The sequence below is a fragment of the Amblyraja radiata genome, chromosome 3, assembly GCF_010909765.2.
Source record: "Amblyraja radiata isolate CabotCenter1 chromosome 3, sAmbRad1.1.pri, whole genome shotgun sequence".
Lineage (NCBI taxonomy): Eukaryota > Metazoa > Chordata > Chondrichthyes > Rajiformes > Rajidae > Amblyraja > Amblyraja radiata.
In genome coordinates, this window is record NC_045958.1 from 40,720,886 (window position 1) to 40,743,233 (window position 22,348).

General features: G+C 42.3%; 1 protein-coding gene across 4 annotated transcripts in view; it reads right to left on the reverse strand.

Annotated features, from left to right (window-relative positions):
• The window catches only part of agtpbp1 (ATP/GTP binding carboxypeptidase 1), a 206,777-nt gene that overhangs the window by 160,945 nt on the left and 23,484 nt on the right, over nt 1-22,348 (reverse strand). For all 4 annotated transcript variants that reach the window (XM_033017668.1, XM_033017669.1, XM_033017667.1 and 1 more), the window contains exons 2-3: nt 21,133-21,205; nt 19,664-19,785 (exon numbers count right to left, since the gene is read on the reverse strand). In XM_033017668.1, coding sequence (XP_032873559.1) covers nt 19,664-19,785; nt 21,133-21,164 — 154 coding nt within the window. In that variant the 5' untranslated portion in view covers nt 21,165-21,205. The remainder of the gene's footprint in view (nt 1-19,663; nt 19,786-21,132; nt 21,206-22,348) is intronic.

The window sequence follows — 22,348 nt, forward strand, 5'->3', positions numbered from 1 at the left end:
GTTTCTGGTGAACATCTACCGCTGCACCATCGAGAGCATCCTTACCAATTGTATCACAGTATGGTATGGCAACTGCTCTGTCTACGACTGGAAAGCACTGCAGAGGGTGGTGAAAATTGCCCAACGCATCACCAGTTCCTCGCTCCCCTCCATTGAGTCTGGCCAGAGCAAGCGATGTCTGCGAAGGGCGCTCAGCATCGCCAAGGACTGCTCTCACCCCAGCAACAGACTGTTTACCCTCCTCCCATCCGGGAGGCGCTACAGGTCTCCCCGTGGCCGGATCAGCAGGTTCAGGAACAGCTTCTTACTTTTCGTTTTTGTCTTCTTATTTTTTTTTTTTTTTTAAGTTTTTACTTACTCACTCTTTGACTACACTCTTTGGTGGTTTAGGGGGAAAAAATTTTAAAAAAATCATCCCCCAAATTCTGCAACTGTTCTGTGAATGAACCATGTTTGGTTTCTTATGGATCTAGCAGATTAGTAAGCACCAATAATATAACCTGCTAATGCTCTCTTACAATAGGTTTCGGTTTATTATTATTGCATGTACCAAGGTACATTGAAAAGCTTTTGACTGCGTGTTATCCAATCAACTCAGATACTACTATACATGAATGCGATCAATCTTAACACAAACAAAACATAGCAAAGAGAAAGATACCAGAGTGCAGAGAATTATGATAGATATACAAGTGGAAAAATAATTTAAGAGTGGGGTAATTGTATCGGATGATAGTAGATCCTCCTCTGGGACCGGCATGCAAGGAGTCGCCATGCTCTGGTGCCATCTAGGCGGTCAGTGCCAAAAGCAATCAGTACCTGCACATTTCCAATATCACCCACTCATTCGAAAATATTGCTCGGCTTAAAAAAAAAATTCCATTCTTGCTGTGCATGTCGATAGAGAACTCTGATGCACGATGGTACATTCCTATGAGATCCAAGTAGACCGAGTTTGAGCAGGTATTTTCTCCCGTTTTCCCAAATGAGTACCAATGCTGCTTAAGGTTTCACAATTCTCTTCCTTACTTTTTCTGGGATTTAATTCTGCAGCCATTAGTCATATTCTTTGTTTAAACATGCTCCTGTTTGTTCGAGTTGTATGACATTGTATACCCAGAACTTCTTGGTCAATAGGGTTTTCCTTCTATAACCACTGAGTTTTGAAGTTCTTTGGTCAGTTGCATTGATCTTCAATGCTTAATAGGTACTAACGGTAATAGCCAGTAATAGCCGCCTCGCCAAGTCAGTCTGTCCCTTCCTTCTTTTTTGTTGTTTGTTTGTATGTGTTAAATGTATGTTTTCAGTGTTCTTTAGCTTGTTTTATGTGGGGGTGGGGGAAACTTTTCCTAATCTCTTCCCTTGACAGAGATGCTATTATTTTTTCGTATCGTATCTCCGTCCGCACTGCGGCCTAACATTGAGGAGTTGGCGGCCTTTGCTGGTGACCGACTTAGGGAGCTCCACCGCGTGCGCCTGCAAACTTACCATCGTGGAGCCCGCGATCCTTTGCCAGGGATCGATCTCTGAGTCCAACCTGCAGACTTTAACATCATGGAGCTCGTGGTCTCTGGTCAGAAACCGACTTTGGGAGCTCCAAGCCGCAGGAGCTTCGGCCGCCCCAAAGCATGAGCATTGATCACCCCAACACGGAGGCTGCGATCGCCAGCTGCAGGAGCTTCGATCGCCCAGACTGCAGATGGTTCAACTGCCCCGACCACGGGAGAATAAAGAGGAAGAAGATTAGACTTTATTGCCTTCCATCACAGTGAGGAACATGGGGAATCCGCTGTGGTGGATGATTATGTTAACTTTTATGTAGTTATGTGTCTTGTTGCTTTTTTTTAGTATGGCTGTATGGTAATCCAAATTTCACTGTGCCTTAATCGGTACATGTGACAATAAACTGACCTTGAAATTTAAGTGTTTCATTAAAGTAGCACCATCTCCCCTGATTAGAGCTAATATTCATCACAATGTAAACACCTTCATTCCCAGTGGTGGTATATTTGAAGATAGTCTTTTGATGCTTCTGAGACAGCAGGAGCTTCAGAACTTGGGTCTGTACTTTATTACAGACCAACAAGTAACATGTGTATTTGCATCACATGATAATAGGCATGTTACAATACTTGCCTTCAGCGGCGCTGCAATTCTGCCACTGGCCGTGTGCGCGATTTTGGCGCGTTTGAGGGGGGGGGGGGGTTAAAACACGTTTTTTTTCGGACCTGGTCCTGGATTATATTTGTTGGAGTGCAGGATTTTGCTAAAGTATCGTTCCGGCTGCCGTTCTGTGTGTTTTTAAAAAAAATTCGCCCGACAAGTTAATCGCTGGAGTGATTTTAAAATCAGCTTCTGAAGCTGTCAATGCCGACAACGGGGCCGGATTTTATGTAGGGGACAGGTAAAAGAAAGTAGTTTATTTTTATGTATAAAAGTGTTTCTTAAGATGCATTTAATTCAAATTTTAAGTTGCGAAACGGTGATTTTTTTCCCCGAAGAACCCGCAGTATATTTGCTGCCGACATGGTGGACTAAAATCAGCAACCTCAACGTTCCAAATGGTCGCGTTCCAGAAAATCCCACAGGCAAGTTGATTTAAAATGGCCATTAATTTACAGGTATTAAACATTAAATTCCTTCCATTTGGCCTATAAACCCATGACAATGAGATTTTAAAATTATGTTAAATTCTGAATTCTTGTGTGAATGTTATTTGGACGCTTAGGCTATTTAAAAATGTTAATCTATTCTTAAGAAATGGATAGATGTTTAGATCTAGTAATTGAATTTTGTAATTAGCTACAATTAGGTAACTAACTAATTATATGCTTTAATTTCAAGGCATCTAAGTAAGATTGTTTCATATTAGTTTCAGAATGCTTCAATCTATAATAACTGAAAATTTCTTTCAGTTCTCTTAAATATAAGAAAGTTATGGGCTTTTAAATGTTCTCGATCACAGCTTTTGTGTTAAGTCAATGAAAAAGCAATAGGGAACAAGATGCCAATTTCCGAGTATGAAAATGGCCATAACTTTTTTAATACTGAAGATATGAAAGTGAATTAGGTGTCAAATTAAACTTATTTTTATGCTTTATCTGATGGGATAAATTAAAGACTTGATTTTTAAAATCTCAAAATTACGTAACATTGCTAATGATAACATGGAGATTTACATATTTGCCACAATCAGAAATCAATAAACCAACGAGTATGCAACATTTATGCAATGAATATTATCCCGTCAGACAGCAAAGGAGGGGTAACTGAACTGAATAAAGCAGCGATTCATTAAAATATCTACCCTTGATTGAATGAGCACCTATCAACGAATCAAGTATCCTACAAAGCTAACCAACTTTGAGGCAGTATCATGTTGGACATAACAAGAGATTTTTGACATTTGACTGATTGATTGAAAGTTACAGCATGGAAGCAAGACCTTCGGCCCGCCGAGCCCACGTCAACCATCGAAATGTCACCTAATACTTTTCGCCAGAGAAGGGTCTCGACCCGAATTGTCACCTATTGCTTTTCTCCAGAGATGCTGCCTGACCTACTGAATGTTCCCAACATTTTCTATTTCTCCTTCACATTTTCAGTATCTGCAGATTTTTGATTCTCATGTTCTACAAAATGTTCGACTCATAACTCAGAAGCTGAAGAACAGCACCAACTGTATCATTGATGGATTACAGTTGACCACAAGAATCAAATACAGTGCTTGAAATCGAGCACTTTCAATTTCATGCAATCAAAAAGGAGAAAAATATACCATGAGCTGGTCAAATACAATGAATAAGCAGTTCCGTGAACATGGAATTGACATTCTATGAGAGAAAGGAGCTTGAAAAGTACAGGGAACAAGTGTCATATGAAAAGGACATATTAATCACTGACTTCACACGTCAAAATACTGTTGGTTACATCAAATTAATTTTCCAATACTGATCACAGGAAACCAAAAGGATAAATATATAAATAATAACTATTACATTTTACAACATGAATACGTGATTGTTGGCACCAAATTAAGAAAACTTCTTGTGTCCCTACTAAAACCAGAGAGAAATAAGTAACACTGTATTCTAAGTCTGCTTCCAGTCTGATTAAGAGTCTCGACCCGAAACGCCACCCATTCCCTCTCCAGAGATGCTGCCTGTCTCGCTGAATTACTCCATTTTATTGACTATTCTCGATTTAAACCAGCACCTGCAGTTCCTTCCTACACTGCATTCTAAATGTTTTGCACCATTCTTGTATTGCTTTATTATTTACCACTTTCTTGGCATTAATCCATGATACCTTGAGACAAATGATTTAAATTACAAACACACAATTATCTGTGCTTTTTAAAACCATATTATAAAAATTGCAAGTTATGAAGGATCTCTCCTTCGATTACGACTTACGTTCCTGAGGGCTATAGCTATGGATGAGGTCTCTGGGTATAGAAGTGTACTTTCTGTCCAAATAACTGGCCATCTCTGCTCCAGACTGTCAGATTAATTTTGTAGATGCACACTACTAGTTATTGCTGAACACTTCGTTTTATAGATTGCCGAGAACATAACAGACACCTGAGAATACCTTGGTACATTTAAGAAGTTGAGGAAATAAAGATGACCCGGTAAACTATATGACCATTTGACTCAACAAATTTTATTTCCAACTTGCATCTTATGTCATGGTGCCAAAAGAACTCAAATGAAAATGTGCAGAGACTACCACAACACACACACACACACACACACTGTACATGTGATATGGTAATTAACAGCCCCGAGTCTGGTAATCCACCTGTATTTTATTCAACATGAGAAAGTCTTCAAACTTGAGGTCAACCCTGACAAACAGAGAAAGCACGCACAGCGATAAAACATTTATAACAAAAATAATGGCAATGGCTCACAGGAATATTTCTCTTTCATATTTTGAAGCAACTTTGTTTCATTTGCTGCCAAAGCATTCAGTCGCCAATATCTTTGGACACAGGGCAGTTGATCAAGTTACAAAGGTAAAAAAGGGAACTTGCTCAATCATGAACAGTTTAACAACGTTTGCATACTTAGCAGAAAATATTGTATAAATGGATATACAATTAAAAGTCATAGACACATCGTGTATCAGTAGAATGCACCTGAAAAGACAATTTAAAAGTATAGAATGATATTTAATTCTATTAGCCACTAGTGTTACCAGACAAAATGATTTGCATTTGGCAAATAGGATATTCAAACCAACAAAAAGTTAATTTGTTTTACCAGAAATTTGATGTAGCCAGCAGAGGTAGTTGAGGCACATACTATAACAACATTCAAAAGACATTTGGACACGCCTACATGGATTGGAAATGTTTAGTAGGATACAGACCAAATGCGGGCAGGTGTAACTGGCGTAGATGAGGCACTTTGGTCAGCATGGACAAGTTGGGCCGAAGGGGTCAGATTCCGTGTTGTATAACTGCACTAGACATTCATTGGCTTTAGAATCTCTGAGCCCCCATCACCCATTTTCCTACCATCAACCTGAAACCTAACCAGCCACAAGTATAGTGCCGAATCCAAATCACCTGCAGATACCCCACAGCCTTCCATCATTTAAAAGCAAGGCAGGAATGGATGCAGTATTCTTCACTTGCCTGGATTATTGCAGTCTCAACAACCCTCAAGAAGCTTGACCTTAGCCAGGACAAGTAGCCTGTTATTTAGCACCCATCAACCGTTCATTTCCGTCGCATCTGGTTCAGGGTACCATCTACAAAATGCACTAGTTACTTAGAGGCTACTCCAACAAGAACTCCCAACTCCCTTTTAAATACATCCACTTTCTGGATTCCCTTTGCCCACAAACAACCTACACCAATCGACTTTTGCAAATTCTTATCTAATACCAAAGTTGGCCTTGCTAAAATGATCTGGCTGAGATCTTCCAGCAGTTTATATTTTGCTTCAGCATCTGCAGTCTTTTATCTCCTCACATTTACTTATTCCCTGCTTATGACTTACTTTATTTTGTATAGAAATATTACAAAAAAAACTCCATTTACATGTCGACTCTATTTGCTAAATTTTGTAAGGTGTCCTTGAGACTCTTGAAAGGCGCCCATAAATAAAATTTATTATTATTATTATTATCTTAAATGCCATGTCACGCCATGCCTAACAAACTCTTTGGAAATAGCATTTTCTTCACAACATCCAATACTGTGCCCTCACCAATTTTAGGCTCTATGTAAAGTACTCTTTAAACAGTAAGAATCCAACATCCTTGATATTCCAACAGTCACAGGTGCTCAATTAAAAGATTAATTAAATCATCCATTTCCTATGGCGTAGTCAGTTAGAAATCCAGTGTACAATCCGAGAACCCTTTCCATTTTGGGTTTTCAAAGTTTTCAAACCCTTTTCAAAATTTCATTTTGGTTATATTCTTTAAACATCAATGCCCTTCTGGGACTCTATGTCACTCTGCTATCAGCAATGCAAGTTGTTTCAGATACTTTGACATATTACATACACTCAGCAAATGTATTCTGTCTTAACCATATAACCATATAACAATTACAGCACGGAAACAGGCCATCTCGGCCCTACAAGTCCGTGCCGAACAATTTTTTTCCCTTAGTCCCATCTGCCTGCACTCATACCATAACCCTCCATTCCCTTCTCATCCATATGCCTATCCAATTTATTCTTAAATGATACCAACGAACCTGCCGCCACCACTTCCACTGGAAGCTCATTCCACATCGCTACCACTCTCTGAGTAAAGAAGTTCCCCCTCATGTTACCCCTAAACTTCTGTCCCTTAATTCTGAAGTCATGTCCTCTTGTTTGAATCTTCCCTATTCTCAAAGGGAAAAGCTTGATCACATCAACTCTGTCTATCCCTCTCATCATTTTAAAACCTCTATCAAGTCCCCCCTTAACCTTCTGCGCTCCAGAGAATAAAGTCCTAACTTATTCAACCTATCTCTGTAACTTAGTTGTTGAAATCCAGGCAACATTCTAGTAAATCTCCTCTGTACTCTCTCTATTTTGTTGACATCCTTCCTATAATTGGGCGACCAAAATTGTACACCATACTCCAGATTTGGTCTCACCAATGCCTTGTACAATTTTAACATTACATCCCAGCTTCTATACTCAATGCTCTGATTTATAAAGGCTAGCATACCAAAAGCTTTCTTTACCACCCTATCTATATGAGATTCCACCTTCAAGGAACTATGCACGGTTATTCCCAGATCCCTCTGTTCAACTGTATTCTTCAATTCCCTACCATTTATCATGTACGTCCTATTTTGATTTGTCCTGCCAAGGTGTAACACCTCACATTTATCAGCATTAAACTCCATCTGCCATCTTTCAGCCCATTTTTCCAAATGGCCTAAATCACTCTGTAGACTTTGGAAATCCTCTTCATTATCCACAACACCCCCTATCTTGGTATCATCTGCATACTTACTAATCCAATTTACCACACCTCCATCCAGATCATTGATGTACATGACAAACAACAAAGGACCCAACACAGATCCCTGAGGCACCCCACTAGTCACCTGCCTCCAACCCGACAAACAGCCATCCACCATTACCCTCTGGCTTCTCCCATTCAGCCACTGCTGAATCCATCTTGCTATTCCTGCATTTATACCCAACAGTTTAACCTTCTTAACCAACCTTCCATGAGGAACCTTGTCAAAGGCCTTACTAAAGTCCATATAGACAACATCCACTGCTTTACCCTCGTCAATTTCCCCAGTAACCCCTTCAAAAAATTCAAGAAGATTAGTCAAACATGACCTTCCAGGCACAAATCCATGTTGACTGTTCCTAATCAGACCCTGTTTATCCAGATGCTTATATATATTATCTCTAAGTATCTTTTCCATTAATTTGCCCACCACTGAAGTCAAACTAACAGGTCTATAATTGCTAGGTTTACTCTTGGAACCCTTTTTAAACAATGGAACAACATGCGCAGTACGCCAATCCTCGGGGACTATTCCCGTTTCTAATGACATTTGAAATATTTCTGTCATAGCCCCGGCTATTTCTACACTAACTTCCCTCAATGTCCTAGGGAATATCCTGTCAGGACCTGGAGACTTATCCACTTTTATATTTTTCAAAAGTGTCAGTACTTCTTTTACTTTGAAACTCATAGTATGCATAACTACTCTACTCGTTTCCCTTACCTCACATAATTCAATATCCTTCTCTTGGTGAATACCGAAGAAAAGAAATTGTTCAATATCTCCCCCATCTCTTTTGGCTCTGCAGATAGCTGCCCACTCTGTTTCTCCAATGGACCAATTTTATCCCTCGTTATCCTTTTGCTATTAATATAGCTGTAGAAACCCTTTGGATTTACTTTCACCTTACTTGCCTAAGCAACCTCATATCTTCTTTTAGCTTTTCTAATTTCTTTCTTAAGATTCTTTTTACATTCCTTATACTCCACAAGCACCTCATTTACTTCATGCTGCCTATAATTATTGTAGATCTCCCTCTTTTTCCGAACAAGATGTCCAATTTCCCTTGAAAACCAGGGCTCTTTCCAATTTTTACTGTTTCCTTTCAACCGAACAGGAACATAAAGATTCTGTACTCTTAAAATTTCCCCTTTAAATGTCCACCATTTCTCTTCTACATCTTTCCTATAAAACAAAATGTCCCAGTCCACTCCTTTTAAATCATCTCGCATCTCATCAAAGTTAGCCTTTCTCCAATCAAAAATCTCAACCCTAGGTCCAGTTCTGACCTTCTCCATAATTATATTGAAACTAATGGTATTGTGATCACTGGACCCGAAGTGCTCCCCAACGCATACCTCCGCCACCTGTCCCGTCTCATTTCCTAACAGGAGGTCCAGCACTGCCCCTCCTCTAGTAGGTACCTCTATGTATTGCTGCAAAAAACTATCCTGCACACATTTTACAAACTCCTTACTATAGGAAGGAGGTCTTTAAGCTAGTAAGAGTGCAAGGATGTTGCTAGTATTTGAGGGCCTGAGTTATAGGGGGAGGTTGGGCAGGCTAGGACTTTATTCCTTGGAGGGCAGGAAGCTGAGGGGTGATATCACTGAAATGAATAAAATCAGGAGGGGAATAGATAAGTAAATGAGTCTTTTATCCAAGGTAGGGAAATCAAGACTCAGAATTCACGGTGACAGGGGAAAGATTTAATAGGAACCCATATAACAATTACAGCACGGAAACAGGCCATCTCGACCCCTCTAGTCCGTGCCGAACACATAGTCTCCCCTAGTCCCATATACCTGCGCTCAGACCATAACCCTCCATTCCTTTCCCATCCATATAACTATCCAATTTATTTTTAAAACCCAAGGGGCAACATCCTCACAGAGGGTGGGAGGTTTCTGGAACGAGCAGCCAGAGGAGGTAGTTGAGGCAGGAGGCATAACAATCTTTAAAATATACTTGAACAGGTACATGGATACGAGATGTTTCGAGGAATATGGGAAAAATGCAGCAAATGGAACCGGCTTGGACAGGGCATCTGTGGTGGTATGGACATTGGTCCAAAGGGCCTTGTTTCCACGCTGTATGGCTCTTCAGCTAAGTCATTGATTACTGAAAGATAAGGTATCCAATGAATGCCACACTTTGGATTTCTTGATATGAATTGCAAGCTTCAAGATAACTTTTTTTTTGTAAAAGATGGATAAGCATGCTAGCTTTTATGTTTAAGCTTAGAGCTATATTACACTATCAGAAAATAACTTGATATTTCATTATTCAGTATTGGGCTTATTCAGTAAGCCCAATCCAAATCTCCACAATTCCAGGTAGATAAACAGTACTATTTTAGTACAATGTTTTACAACAACTAATACAAAGCAAAATACAAACTGCTGGAGGAACTAAACAGGTCAGGCAGCACCAGTGAAAGGTGAAGGTCCAATGAAGGTCCTGCCTTAAAACGCAGTCTGTCCATTTCTATCTACTCTTGCTGCCTGACCCACTGAGTTCCTTCAGCAGTTTGTTTTTTGCTCAAGATTCCAGCATCTGCCATCTTGTGTAAATCATTATTTAAAGAACCGAGGGGAGAACAGAGGAAACAGAAGGAGAAGGAAAAGGAAAAACTGCATAGAGAGGTAATGGAAGAGATAGAGCAGGAAAGAAAAAGGAGAAAGACAAGAGTAAGAAATAAAATGGATAGCAGAGAAAAAAGGACTTTAAAAAATGTATTAATTGATATACTATCATTAACAAACATAATTAATATTATTCATATTCATGATGCCATTTATCGAAAATATCTTTTCAGTAATCAGTGCGCCAAGGTTTGAAAAAACTGTTGTGGTAAACTGACCCAGCAAATTCAGAAATAAAAACAGGAACAGCAGAAGGTGAAAAGATTAAGTGAAAGGCCAAGCCTGCTCCTTATAAACTAATGCCACTATCAAATAACCAGTGAAGTAAAATTAGATGAGGGAATCTACAAACTTACAACATGCAACTCCACTCCATACATATAATTTTTGATAAATCTTGTTCTGTAACATATGTGGCAATCAGAGATGTTGATCCACAGTAACTTCCCATTGAAAGGCAGTTTTATTCCTAAACGCATTCAATCTTTTCTTAGTCAAAATAATTCCCAGAAACAAATATAAACATAAGCAAAGTGTATTTTCTTCCCAACGCCATTCACATGCTCTCAGACATGTTCCCCTTCCCAGCCCAAAAAGTGAAAGAGTTTCAATAATTTCTGTTAACATAATTCCTAAACACCATTGGAATAGAATAGAATAGAATGCCTTTTGTTGTCATTCAAACAGCTTGGTTTGAACAAAATTGCATTTTCTAGTCTTAATAATTACAAAAAAAAACAAGACCCACATTTAACACAATTTACACAAACATCCATCACAGTGAATCTCCAACACCTCCTCACTGTGATGGAAGGCAAAAGTCTTATCTCTTCCCCTTGTTCTTCTCCCGCGGTCCAGCAGTTCAGCTGCAACGTTGAGGCGACTGGGGCTCACGATGTTAAAGCCCCCTAGGCGTGTCGTTGCGGGAGCACCGAAAAGCGGTCTCCCACCAGGGACCTGCGAGCTCCCGATGTTACCGTCCACAGGCCTGCAGCCGGAGCCTACGAAGCTCCGAAGTCGGGTTGCAGCCACGCGCCACCACAGCTCCTCCCGCTCCGAAGTTGGCCAGCTCCGCGACTGGAGCCCTCAGGTTGGTTCCGGCTCCACGATGTTAGGCCCAACGACACTGGAGACCCAACAGGGAAAAAAAGTCGGGTCCCCGAACGGGGAAGGGATTAACGGTTTCTCCAACCCCCGCCCCCCACATATACACAGTTAAAAAAAATAAATAGAATCAAACATACATTTAACAAGACAAAAATTAAAAAAAAGACAGACGGACTGCAGTCGAGCCGCTGCCGTTAGGCGGCGCCACACCACATCTTTACCACTCATTTGGCACTCATATATTTATTTAATGAACAGAAAATTATATTGTTTAACAGTTCCAAACAATTTTCTTACATTCATAATTAATATATTTGTATTTTCTCTAACTACTACAGCCTATATTCATTTACCAATTTTGAATGCAGAAAATCATTTTAAAGAGCTTTGTAGAGGAGCATTAGCTATAATAGAGATTTGCCAAACTTGGATTGTTTTCTCTGGAGCATCGGTATATAACATTATGAAAGGCTTAATTAATAGGAAAGATAGAGTCTGTTTGCCTGGGGTGGAAGTCAAAAATAGAGGGCATAAATTCATAAGTTTAAGATGAGAGAAGAGAAGTATGAGACGTTCCCCACGCCCCACTACACACAGAGAGTGGCAAATGCTCGGAATCACTGGATCACCACTCCGGAGGGAGGAGACAGAGCAAGCGCCGGGAGAGAAAACAGAAACGTGGAAGGTGAGCGGGGGTGCAGGACAGGCTACGGAGGGCTCCACAAAGATCATCGCTCCCAAGCGTCTTTCTGGCGAATGTCCGGTCACTCACCAACAAGCTGGATGAGGTAAGGCTCTGGATCAACACCCAGCGATCCCTGAAAGACTGCTGTGTGCTGATCTTCACAGAGACCTGGCTCAGCGCGCTGGTTCCCGATGGGGCTGTGGACCTAACCAACCGGTCACTGCATCGTGCTGATAGAACAAAGGACTCCGGTAAGAGCAAGGGCGGCGGGCTCTGCATCTACATCAACAATGACTGGTGCACCAACCACACTGCAGTAGAGAGCTACTGTTCCCCAGACCTGGAATACCTAGTGATTAAATGGAGGCCGTTTTACCTGCCTCGTGAGTTTACTGTGGTTATCATCATGGCCATATACATCCCACCACAGGCTAATGTTAACCTAGCGCTAGCACAGCTGCACTCGGCCATCAGTAAGCAGCAGGATGCTCACCCCGACGGTGCCTTCATTGTTGCAGGGGACTTTAATCAGGTCGACCTACGAGCTGCACTCCGCAAATTCCACCAGCATGTGCAGTGCCCTACCAGGGGCTCAAACACGCTGGATAAAGTGTACACCAACATCAAGGACGCATACAGAGCTCTCCCCTGCCCATCCCTGGGACAATCCGATCAGCTCTCACTGTTTCTACTGCCTGCATACAAACCCCTCATCCGCAAGACCATACCTGCAATAAAGACGGTCAAAATATGGCCCGAGGACGCCACCCTACAACTCCAGGACTGCTTTGATCGCACCGACTGGGACCTGTTTGCACAACAGGCTACCAGTGGTACAGAGGTAGACTTGGAGGAGTACACATCCACTGTGCTCTCCTACATCAACTGCTGTGTGGAGACTGTCACAGTAGACAAGCAAATAAAGATGTTCCCAAACCGGAAACCCTGGATGAACAAGGAGGTTCAGAATCTGCTAAGGGCACGCAACAATGCCTTTAAATACAGGGACACTTCTGCCTACAGTGCTGCCAGGTCGAACCTGAACAAAGGCATAAAAAAGGCCAAAGACATCCACAGGCAAAGGGTGGAAGACCACCTCAATACCGCGGACACCAGAAGCATGTGGCAGGGTGTCAGAGACATCACTGACTACAAGGGCAGCCTCGCCTGCCCCCACGGTGATATCGCAACGGTCAACGAACTAAACACCTTCTTTGCCAGCTTCAAAACTGGCAACACCACCAGGTGTGGAATATCCACGGCCATGGCGGAGGGACAGGCCTTATCACTGAGCACTCAGGAGGTACAGTGCGCTCTGCGTAGGATCAATCCACGCAAGGCTGCAGGCCCGGATGGAGTCCAGGGAAGGGTACTAAAGGACTGTGCTGTACAGCTGGCAGAGGTATTCACGAGGATCTTTAACCTGTCTCTATCTCTGGCAACGGTACCCAAGTGCCTGAAGACAGCTACCATAGTGCCGGTGCCAAAAAAGTCTAAAGTCACCAACCTGAATGACTTCTGCCCGGTTGCCCTAACTCCAATACCAATGAAGTGCTTTGAAAGGCTGGTCCTCTCCCACATCAAATCCAGCATCCCTGCCTCACTGGACTCTCATCAATTTGCATACAGGGCAAATAGATCAACAGAGGATGCCATCTCTCTGGCTCTTCACACTGTCCTGACTCTCCTGGAAAGCCAGGGCACGTACATGAGGATGCTCTTCATAGACTATAGCTCTGCATTCAATACGGTCATCCCAACCAAGCTCACCACCAAACTCCACCAGCTAGGCCTCAGCTCGCCGATATGCGATTGGATCCTGAATTTTCTGATGGAACGACCGCAGGCAATGAGACTGGGCCCGAACCTGTCCTCCACTATCACCCTGAGCACCGGCACACCACAGGGCTGTGTACTGAGCCCCATGCTCTACTCCCTCTTCACACACGACTGTGTTCCTGCATTCGACACCAACACCATCGTCAATTTTGCAGACGACACAACAGTGATTGGGCTGATCACCAACGGCGATGAAACAAAATACAGAGCGGAGGTGCAGAACCTGGCGGACTGGTGCGCACGTAACAACTTGTCACTAAACACCTCCAAGACCAAGGAGCTGATTATTGACTTCAGGAGGTCACCTAATGGAGGATACGCCCCAATCTCCATCTACGGGGACAGTGTGGAGAGAGTGTCCAGCTTTAAGTTTCTGGGCACTCACATTTCTGAGGACCTCACATGGTCCACCAACACCGCTGCGCTGGTCAAAAAGGCACAGCATCGACTGTTCTTCCCGAGAACATTAAAAAAGACTGGTCTGCCCCAACAGCTACTGTCAACCTTCTACCACTGCACCACAGAGAGCATATTAACGTATGGCATCTATGTGTGGTATCTCAGCTGCACGGAGGCGGAGAGGAGAGCTCTTCAGCGCGTCATCCACAGAGCGCAGAAAGTCATTGGGACACCGCTACCAGCCTTGGAGGGCATCTACCACACACGGTGCCTCAGGAAGGCCATCAGCATCCATAAAGACTCCTCACACCCTTGTAATGGACTGTTCGAACTACTTCCCTCCAGCAGACGTTACAAGGCCTTCGACGCCCGAACCTCCAGTCACAGGAACAGCTTCATTCCCAGAGCTATAGCGGCTCTGAACCGGCCCTGCTGAGTGCCCCCCACCCCCCATGGACTGTCTCCCTCGGATGGTCACGTCGCACAGACACATCTGCACTTTAGTCTGTTTGAACTGTTTTACTGTTGTAATGTTCTTTTTACAAACCATGTTTCTCGGGGTATCTAAATCTAAATTAGTTATTTAAGTTATGACATCGGATGGAAGCTGCATACCAAATCTCGTTGCACTTATGTGCAATGACAATAAAAGATATTATTATTATTTTTATTATGCACTGCCAAGGGAGGTGGTAGGTGCAGATACAATAACATATGATACAATAACATAAAAAACCTGTGGACAGATACAGGCAGAAAAGAGAGATATAGAGCATGCACAGGCAGATGGGAATAGATTGACGTCAGGACCTGCACAAACATGGTTGCCAGATCAGCCTGACCCTAAGCCATACTTTTCTATGTTCTAAGAGGAGGAACAAATTCACATCCACCAGCAAAATTCCTCCAAATTTAATATTCATGTTACATATCTTGAGGACAGAGTTCTGCCGCTAAAGGATCTCTGGAAACTACAAGACTGAACCTGGCATCTTTTTTGTGGATAAACAGACACTTCTGATGGCATTTCTACCAATTTGATTATTCTGGCACTGATCTTGTCATGTTGAACCAGAACTCCAGACACATTTCACTTGAAAGCCAACACATTCAAATGAAATCTTTCTGAAGAAAAACATCATAAGCACATGTTTATGAACTCAGAGTAGTGTGCATTTGAGTTCCCAGGCTTTAGAGTGGCAATGGCCATCTAGTGGTGACCACAGCAAAATAGTAATTCAATGCATAGCTCACTAATGCACTACTCCACGTCTTATGGCTTAGGATGAACCTCAACACTCAAAATTCAATGGTTCACTATTGGTTATGAGGTGAACAATATCTGAGCCAGCCAAAACTACCTGGATGCTACCCAAACCATCGGAGACTAACTGTGGAAGGAAGGCAACAAGCAATACTAAATAGATTGATGTAAGGGCAAGAAACACAAGACCAAAAACTGAGAAAAAAAGACAGGCAAGAGGAAGAGGATGAAAAGAGGAGGGGAAGAAGGAAAAACAGAAGCAGAAGAGAATCGCAGAAAGCAATGGGAAAATGTGGTGCAACGGAGATTGAAGAGGTGCCGATTAAAATGAGAGTTGATAGCAATCAATTTTCCTTGCACTTCATCTCACATTATACACTCTCCCTTCCCATACACTCTGTTTAAACCCTATTTCCAATAGAGGCAAGCATATTGTAAACAGCCAGCATCTGCAGTTCCTTGTATCCACATAGCGTAAGTGATGTAGATATCACCACCCAGTGGTAGGATAGGACAATTACAGCTCTTGATATCGTTTATAATTGTTGTATAGGACAACCAAGAATAAATAGGGTGGTGACGACTGGAGAGACAGTGGACAGCTCGGAAAGACGGCAACCGGGGTGCGGTGGGTTGGCAGCCCAAACCGCAGCCTCCGAGAGGAGCAGACTCAAATCACGCTACAGAAAAACACATGGAAAAATACCCCCAGGGGTGCCCGAGAGGGGGGGGGGGAGGATGAGCACCTCAATTTGACGGATCAAAGGTTAACGACTAATGGCAATGGACAACCGACTACGAGTATCAAATGCAGATGTGGTAAGGTTTGCAAGAACAGCCAAGGCCTGAAGATTCACCAGACCCCGATGAAGTGTTTGGAGGGACAGGGATTGTCACATCGCACAGGTATTTTACCTGGTGAGACGCAGGAGGAGCCGGGCCCGGAATCACCCCATAGAGCCCGAAGCCTCCATGTGGCGCAACTAGTCCCTCGGAACAGTTCTCTGGAGAAGGTTCGAGTCAAATGGCCTCAGGCCTGCAAGACGGCAGTCTGGCATCAGTTCAATGAGGACGTCGACAAGGTGCTAGAAGCAACTGCGAAGGGATACGTGGACCAAAGGCTGCGGACGATGACGACAATCATCGTCGGCCTAGCTGTGGAAAGGTTTGGAGCAGTGGAGAAGAAGCCGGCCAGAACACTTTTCACCATGAACCAATGAGCAACAAAGATCCACAAGATCCGGCAGGAGCTGAAGTCCCTCAAGAAGCAGTATAAAGAGGCCAGTGAAGAGCAACGTCCCCCCTTGGCTGAGCTGTGAACCATCCTGAGGAAGAAGCTGATAACACTCCGTAGAGCTGAGTGGCACCGAAGGAAAGAGCCAGGAAGCGAGCATCCTTCATAGCCAACCCCTTCGGCTTCACCAAACAACTGCTAGGGCAGAAGCACAGTGGGAGTTTGGTTGCTCTAAGGAGGAGATCGTCCGGCACATCCAGACCACACACTGCTCTCAACCAACTCTCCAGCTCCTTACAGGTTGCCTGGACAGATGCTGTATCAGTGGTGACAGTCAGGTCGTCCATGAAGGCTCTGATTGGTGGTTGGTGCACTCCTGACTTGGTCCGAGGGCCCCGGCACTCTGGCTCCGCAGACTTGACGATCATGTTCACCGCCAAGGCAAAAAGGATCACAGAGATGGTATAGCCTGTGATGACCCCAACCTCCAGTCTGTGCCACTCTGATGTTACTGGCCCTGATGAGACGCTCATGCTGAACTGGTTGTAATAGTCCAGGATTAGATCTGCCACTTGGCCCGGCACATGATGCCTGGTCATGACTGTCTGGATCAGCTTGTGCGGGATGGAGCCGTAGGCGTTGGCCAGGTGATGCCAGAGCACTGTCAGGTTTCCCTTGTTCTCCCTGGCTTCTCTGATGAGCTGGGTCAGTTGGTTGAGAGCAGTGGACCGGTCGGGGCTTCCCGGCAAGTTCATACCATGGATTTACCAGCATGGTATCCTGCCAAGGATACTCTGGTCACCGCTTGTCTACGAAGTCCCGATATCCATCGTGGAGAGATTGGAGAGGAAAGTTAGCAGCTTTCTCAGAAGGTGGCTGGGACTGCCCAGGAGCTGTAGCAGCATCGCCCTTTACGGAAATAACACCAAGCTCCAGCTGCCCCTGAATTCCCTGGAGGAGTTTAAGGTGACTCGGGCCAGAGAGGTGATGCTGTACAGGGACTCCAGCGACCCCAAGGTGGCTCAGGCAGGGGTGGAGGTGAAAACTGGGAGGAAGTGGAGAGCCGGCGAAGCCGTGCTGCAAGCGGAGTCTCGGATACGCCACAGAGTCCTGGTGGGAGCAGTGACTCGGGGAAGAGCAGGCCTGGGAATCTTCCCAACTCCCCAGGTTGACAAGGCCAAGGGAAAGGAGAGGCGCAGGCTGGTCCAGGAGGAAGTGAGGACAGTGGTGGAGGAGGAGAGGTGTACCAGAGCGGTTGGCTTGAGGCAGCAGGGAACCCGGACAAGGTGGGGCAGACCATGGACCGAAAAGTCACATGGACTGAGCTCTGGCAGGCTGAACCACTGCGCATCAAGTTCCTGGTCCAGGCAGTGTATGATGTCCTGCCCAGCCCATCGAACCTCTTCATCTGGGGCAAAGCGGAATCTCCAGATTGCCCGCAATGCTCAGGCAAGGGGACGTTGGAACACATCCTGAGCTGCTGCCCAAAGGCTCCTGGGCAGGGCCGGTAAACCTGTTGGAACTGACAGTGCCATGGGAGGACCGTCTTGAGGGGGCCCACGAGAGGAAGTTGACCAAGTATGAAGAGCTGGTCATAGACTGCCGTAAGCAGGGCTGGAAGGCAATGTGTATGCCCATCGAGGTTGGCTGCAGAGGTTTTGCAGGGAAATCGCTCTACAAAGCCTTGAGTGCACTGGGCATCAACGGAGTGGCGAGGAGAAAGGCCATCAAGAACACCACAGAGGCAGCGGAGAAGGCCTCGAGATGGCTCTGGATCAGGAGAGAAGGTCCATGGGGAGGAGCGAATGCCACCTGAACACAAGTCGTGGTCTGATCAACCACGGCTGGGTAGCCTGGGCGAGGGTGTCTGATGTTGAAAGACTCGAAACACCCAATGACCCAAGGTTACATAACTGATGAGGTGTTCAGGAGCATCAATAGATGTACAGTATTTGTATTTTATTGAATAAATTGAATAAAAATATTACGCAGTTAGATGTAATAAGATTCTAATGATAAGATTTTTCCAGCCAAGTGTTGGAACAAATTATAAATTATCTCCATTATATTTCATAACAGCTATTAAAAAAAAATTGCCAGCTTGCCTCTCTCACCGTCGTTTGGCCACATTCTGGGGAACCGCACGAAATATAGGTTGCACACAGTATAAAGAACCACCAACTCAAAAGAACAATGGTTTCAGTGGCGTTAGTTTCTTTGATGCAGTTTCTGTGTAATTTAATGTAATCAATTTGATTCAACAATTTTTTACAAAATTTAAATTTCATTATTGGCTAATGGAATACAGTCATGGAAAACTTACTGTAATCTGGTCATTATAAAAAATAGTGCTACAAAAATGATTGCAAGGTTAAACATAGATCAATGTTGGACTAGCACACACTCTGCCACAAATTACACAGGGAAAATGAAACAATAAACATTTTATCAAACCGATCATTCATGAAAATACTTCCCAATCCTGCCCCAAAATACCTCTGCCTTTCCTGTGAAGTCAATGCTAGTATGTAATAAAAGTCCAATACACTGCTGTCAGACTTATTACAAATCCTGGTTCTTATGCTCCTTGATTCCTGTAAAACCTCGAAATGCACCTGGATCCGTTTCCTCTGCTTCCTTTAAACATATCATAGCCTTTTTTGCCCCACTCCCTTAAAACTTTCTGGGTTCACTAGAAAATGTATTACTCTACTGCAGAACTTTTCTTTAAAAAGTATATAAAATGTTGGAACATTAAAATAAATCAATTGTTCTGGAAAATATAGTACTACCAAGCTTCACGCTTACCAAATTAATGGAGTTTTACAAAATATCTACGTGACAAAGTACAATGACTGAAATAGCTTTCAATATCTTCCACGTTCTAACATATTGTATATATGCAATATATCTGCATTTTACCATGAAAGGGCACCATTTCTTACGTTATTAGATGCACAGCATTTAAAAATTAGAAAGCACACAATTAATAGTCCAACAATATTACCTTGAGTCTGAGCCAGATGCAGAAGTTTGGAAGTAACATAACGCCCATTCTCCACATCATGCACTGTCCCATCCAGAGTCAGCTTCTCCAACTGGGCTAGCAGACCAAGGATGCGTGAATTCCTGAGAACAATGCAAAAATAATTTGTTGAAAAGTAGGTTATTAGGACCTTTTAAACATATACCATCTTTAAGAGTATTTATTTTGCACTCTAGATCTTACAGTTGAGTGACAATGATATTCAGGTGCTTCCTTTTCAAATCCACAGTCAAAGATTAAAATTCACATCAGCAATTCCAAAGGAACCAAATGAAATGATTCACAATTTTGTAATTCTGCATTATTGAGCTGCCATACACAGATTTACACATTTAGGAAGTTTACCACAGTTTTCAGGTGCAGAGATCATGTACAACTTTAAGAGCCCTGGCTTCCTTCCATTGTGATAGTCATAGTGATTATAATTTTGAACTGTAAGATTGCCATGCTTATCAATTACAACATTTATCTGCAATTTTTACTGTACATCTCATCATGTGATGTCCTGTTGCCCTCCATCTACCAACAGTATTCCCCAGATAAACGGACTAGGATAATTCAGCTATCATACTTCTGAGGAAAAATAAGACCAATGGAAATTTGTAAAAATCTCCATTGTTATGACATCACAAAGAAAAGTTACATCACAAAACATCTTCAGACTATTGCTTAGGGCTACACATTTTGCAATAATAAAATCAATTTGCTTCCTTACATTTAATGCCTATTTATGTTACATGGTCGTGGACAATCGATAAAAAACAAAAATCACAATCTGAGCTTTCTATGATGACGTACTGAGTTTTTCTTCAATTAAGATGACGGATTAGGAGAATCCTGAAGAGGCCTTGGGATGTTCAATTAGATCAGGAGATTAAATGTTAAGGAGTTTATTTGTTGGACGAGTTTATTCGTTGGACATGTTCCTTTTGTTTTCTTAAATATTGGTTTAATGTTACCTTTCTACCAGTTCACCAGCATTACATCTTTTCATAATGTATTTATCAAATGTTTAGTAGGTAGAATCCATCTGCTACAAGATTTTAATTCTCATGGTTCGATTAATTTAATTCATACTTTTGATTATTATTTGTATATTATCATATCTATATTCTATATATTTAGAGGGATACAAACCATGTGCAGGCACAATATGCATGTTAGATTAGCATTAAGGTCAGCACCAACATGGTGGTTGTCGGCTTGTTTCTATGCTGTATTGTTTTATGTTCTAAATTCCTGTCCACCTAATTCTATGTATTTTTTTATTTATTTTTTATATAGCACATAAAACAATTTCAATCTTTTCCTTATTGTTGCCTTTGAATTTTAAATTCAAGGAAAATTATAAAATTGTCAGTTTACAAGCACAAATTAAACAATATTTTATTATTAAAATTCTCCTTGGTGTCCATCTTAAATCTACTTACCCTTTTTCAGTTGAACCTTTGACTTTGTTCATCTTAACTAAACTTCCTCTTTCACTTTGCCATTCCAAACAATCTGAAAATCATTTCATAAAACAGAAATCAGAACAAAAAATAATAACTTAAGTTCATTACAACTTTCTTCAGTTTAGTTTAAGACATGTTCTTATGAACACACAAATTAGGAGCAGGGATATGCCACTCAACCATTTCATAAATTACAACTGATCCTCTTGCAATCTCAACTCTGCATTCACAGTAAAGAATCTACCAGCCCGGCCTTGAAAGACACCCATGATTCTGCATCCTCAGGATAATTGAGGCATAGCCTCCCTTCAATTCCCTGGTAATAAATAATAAGTTTAGTGATTCTCCTTATTTGCAGAATGTGTACAATAGCCATTTCTTAATCAGGTAGTAGGGCACACAGATCCCTCTGCATCCTTTTGCCATTTAGTCAATATGCTTTTTGCTTATGTTTTCCCACAATATATACACCATTTACCAGATGTTTGCCTGCTCAATCCATCTATATTGCTCTATGAAGAGAATACAAGGAGCCTATAACTTATTTTCCTACTTTTTTCAGAATTAATAAATTTAGCAAACATATTCTTAGTCCATTTGTCAAAATAATTTATATGAAACTGTTGATAGTGGAGGCCCAAAAAACTGATCACAATAATACACAAAACTTATTACATCTTGCCACCCAAGAAAAGATAATTTTATGCCCACACAATTTCCTGTTAGTCAGCCAATCTGCTCTGCACATCAATGCATTATTTCGCATACCATGAGTTTTTATCTTCTGGAAATCTTAGTATATCCATCCATTTACCTTAATTCAGAACAATTCAATTCCTTGAAGAACCCCAATAAATTGGTCTAACATGATTTTCCTTTCACAAATCTATGTTGACTTTTCTATATTACCTTGATATTTTTCCAAAATGTCCTGCAAAGTGTTTTTATTACGTTTTTGACAGAAGTTGAGATATCTAGCCATTAGGTTCCTGCTTTATGTCTCCCTCCCTGCATTACAAAAGTTCACCAACTTGATTCTTAGTCTGAAGAAGGGTTTCGGCCCGAAACGTCACCTATTTCCTTCGCTCCATAGATGCTGCTGCACCCGCTGAGTTTCTCCAGCATTTTTGTGTACCTTTGATTCTTAGTTACATTGTGTTTGCAATCCAGAAGTCACATTTGGAGGCCCGCT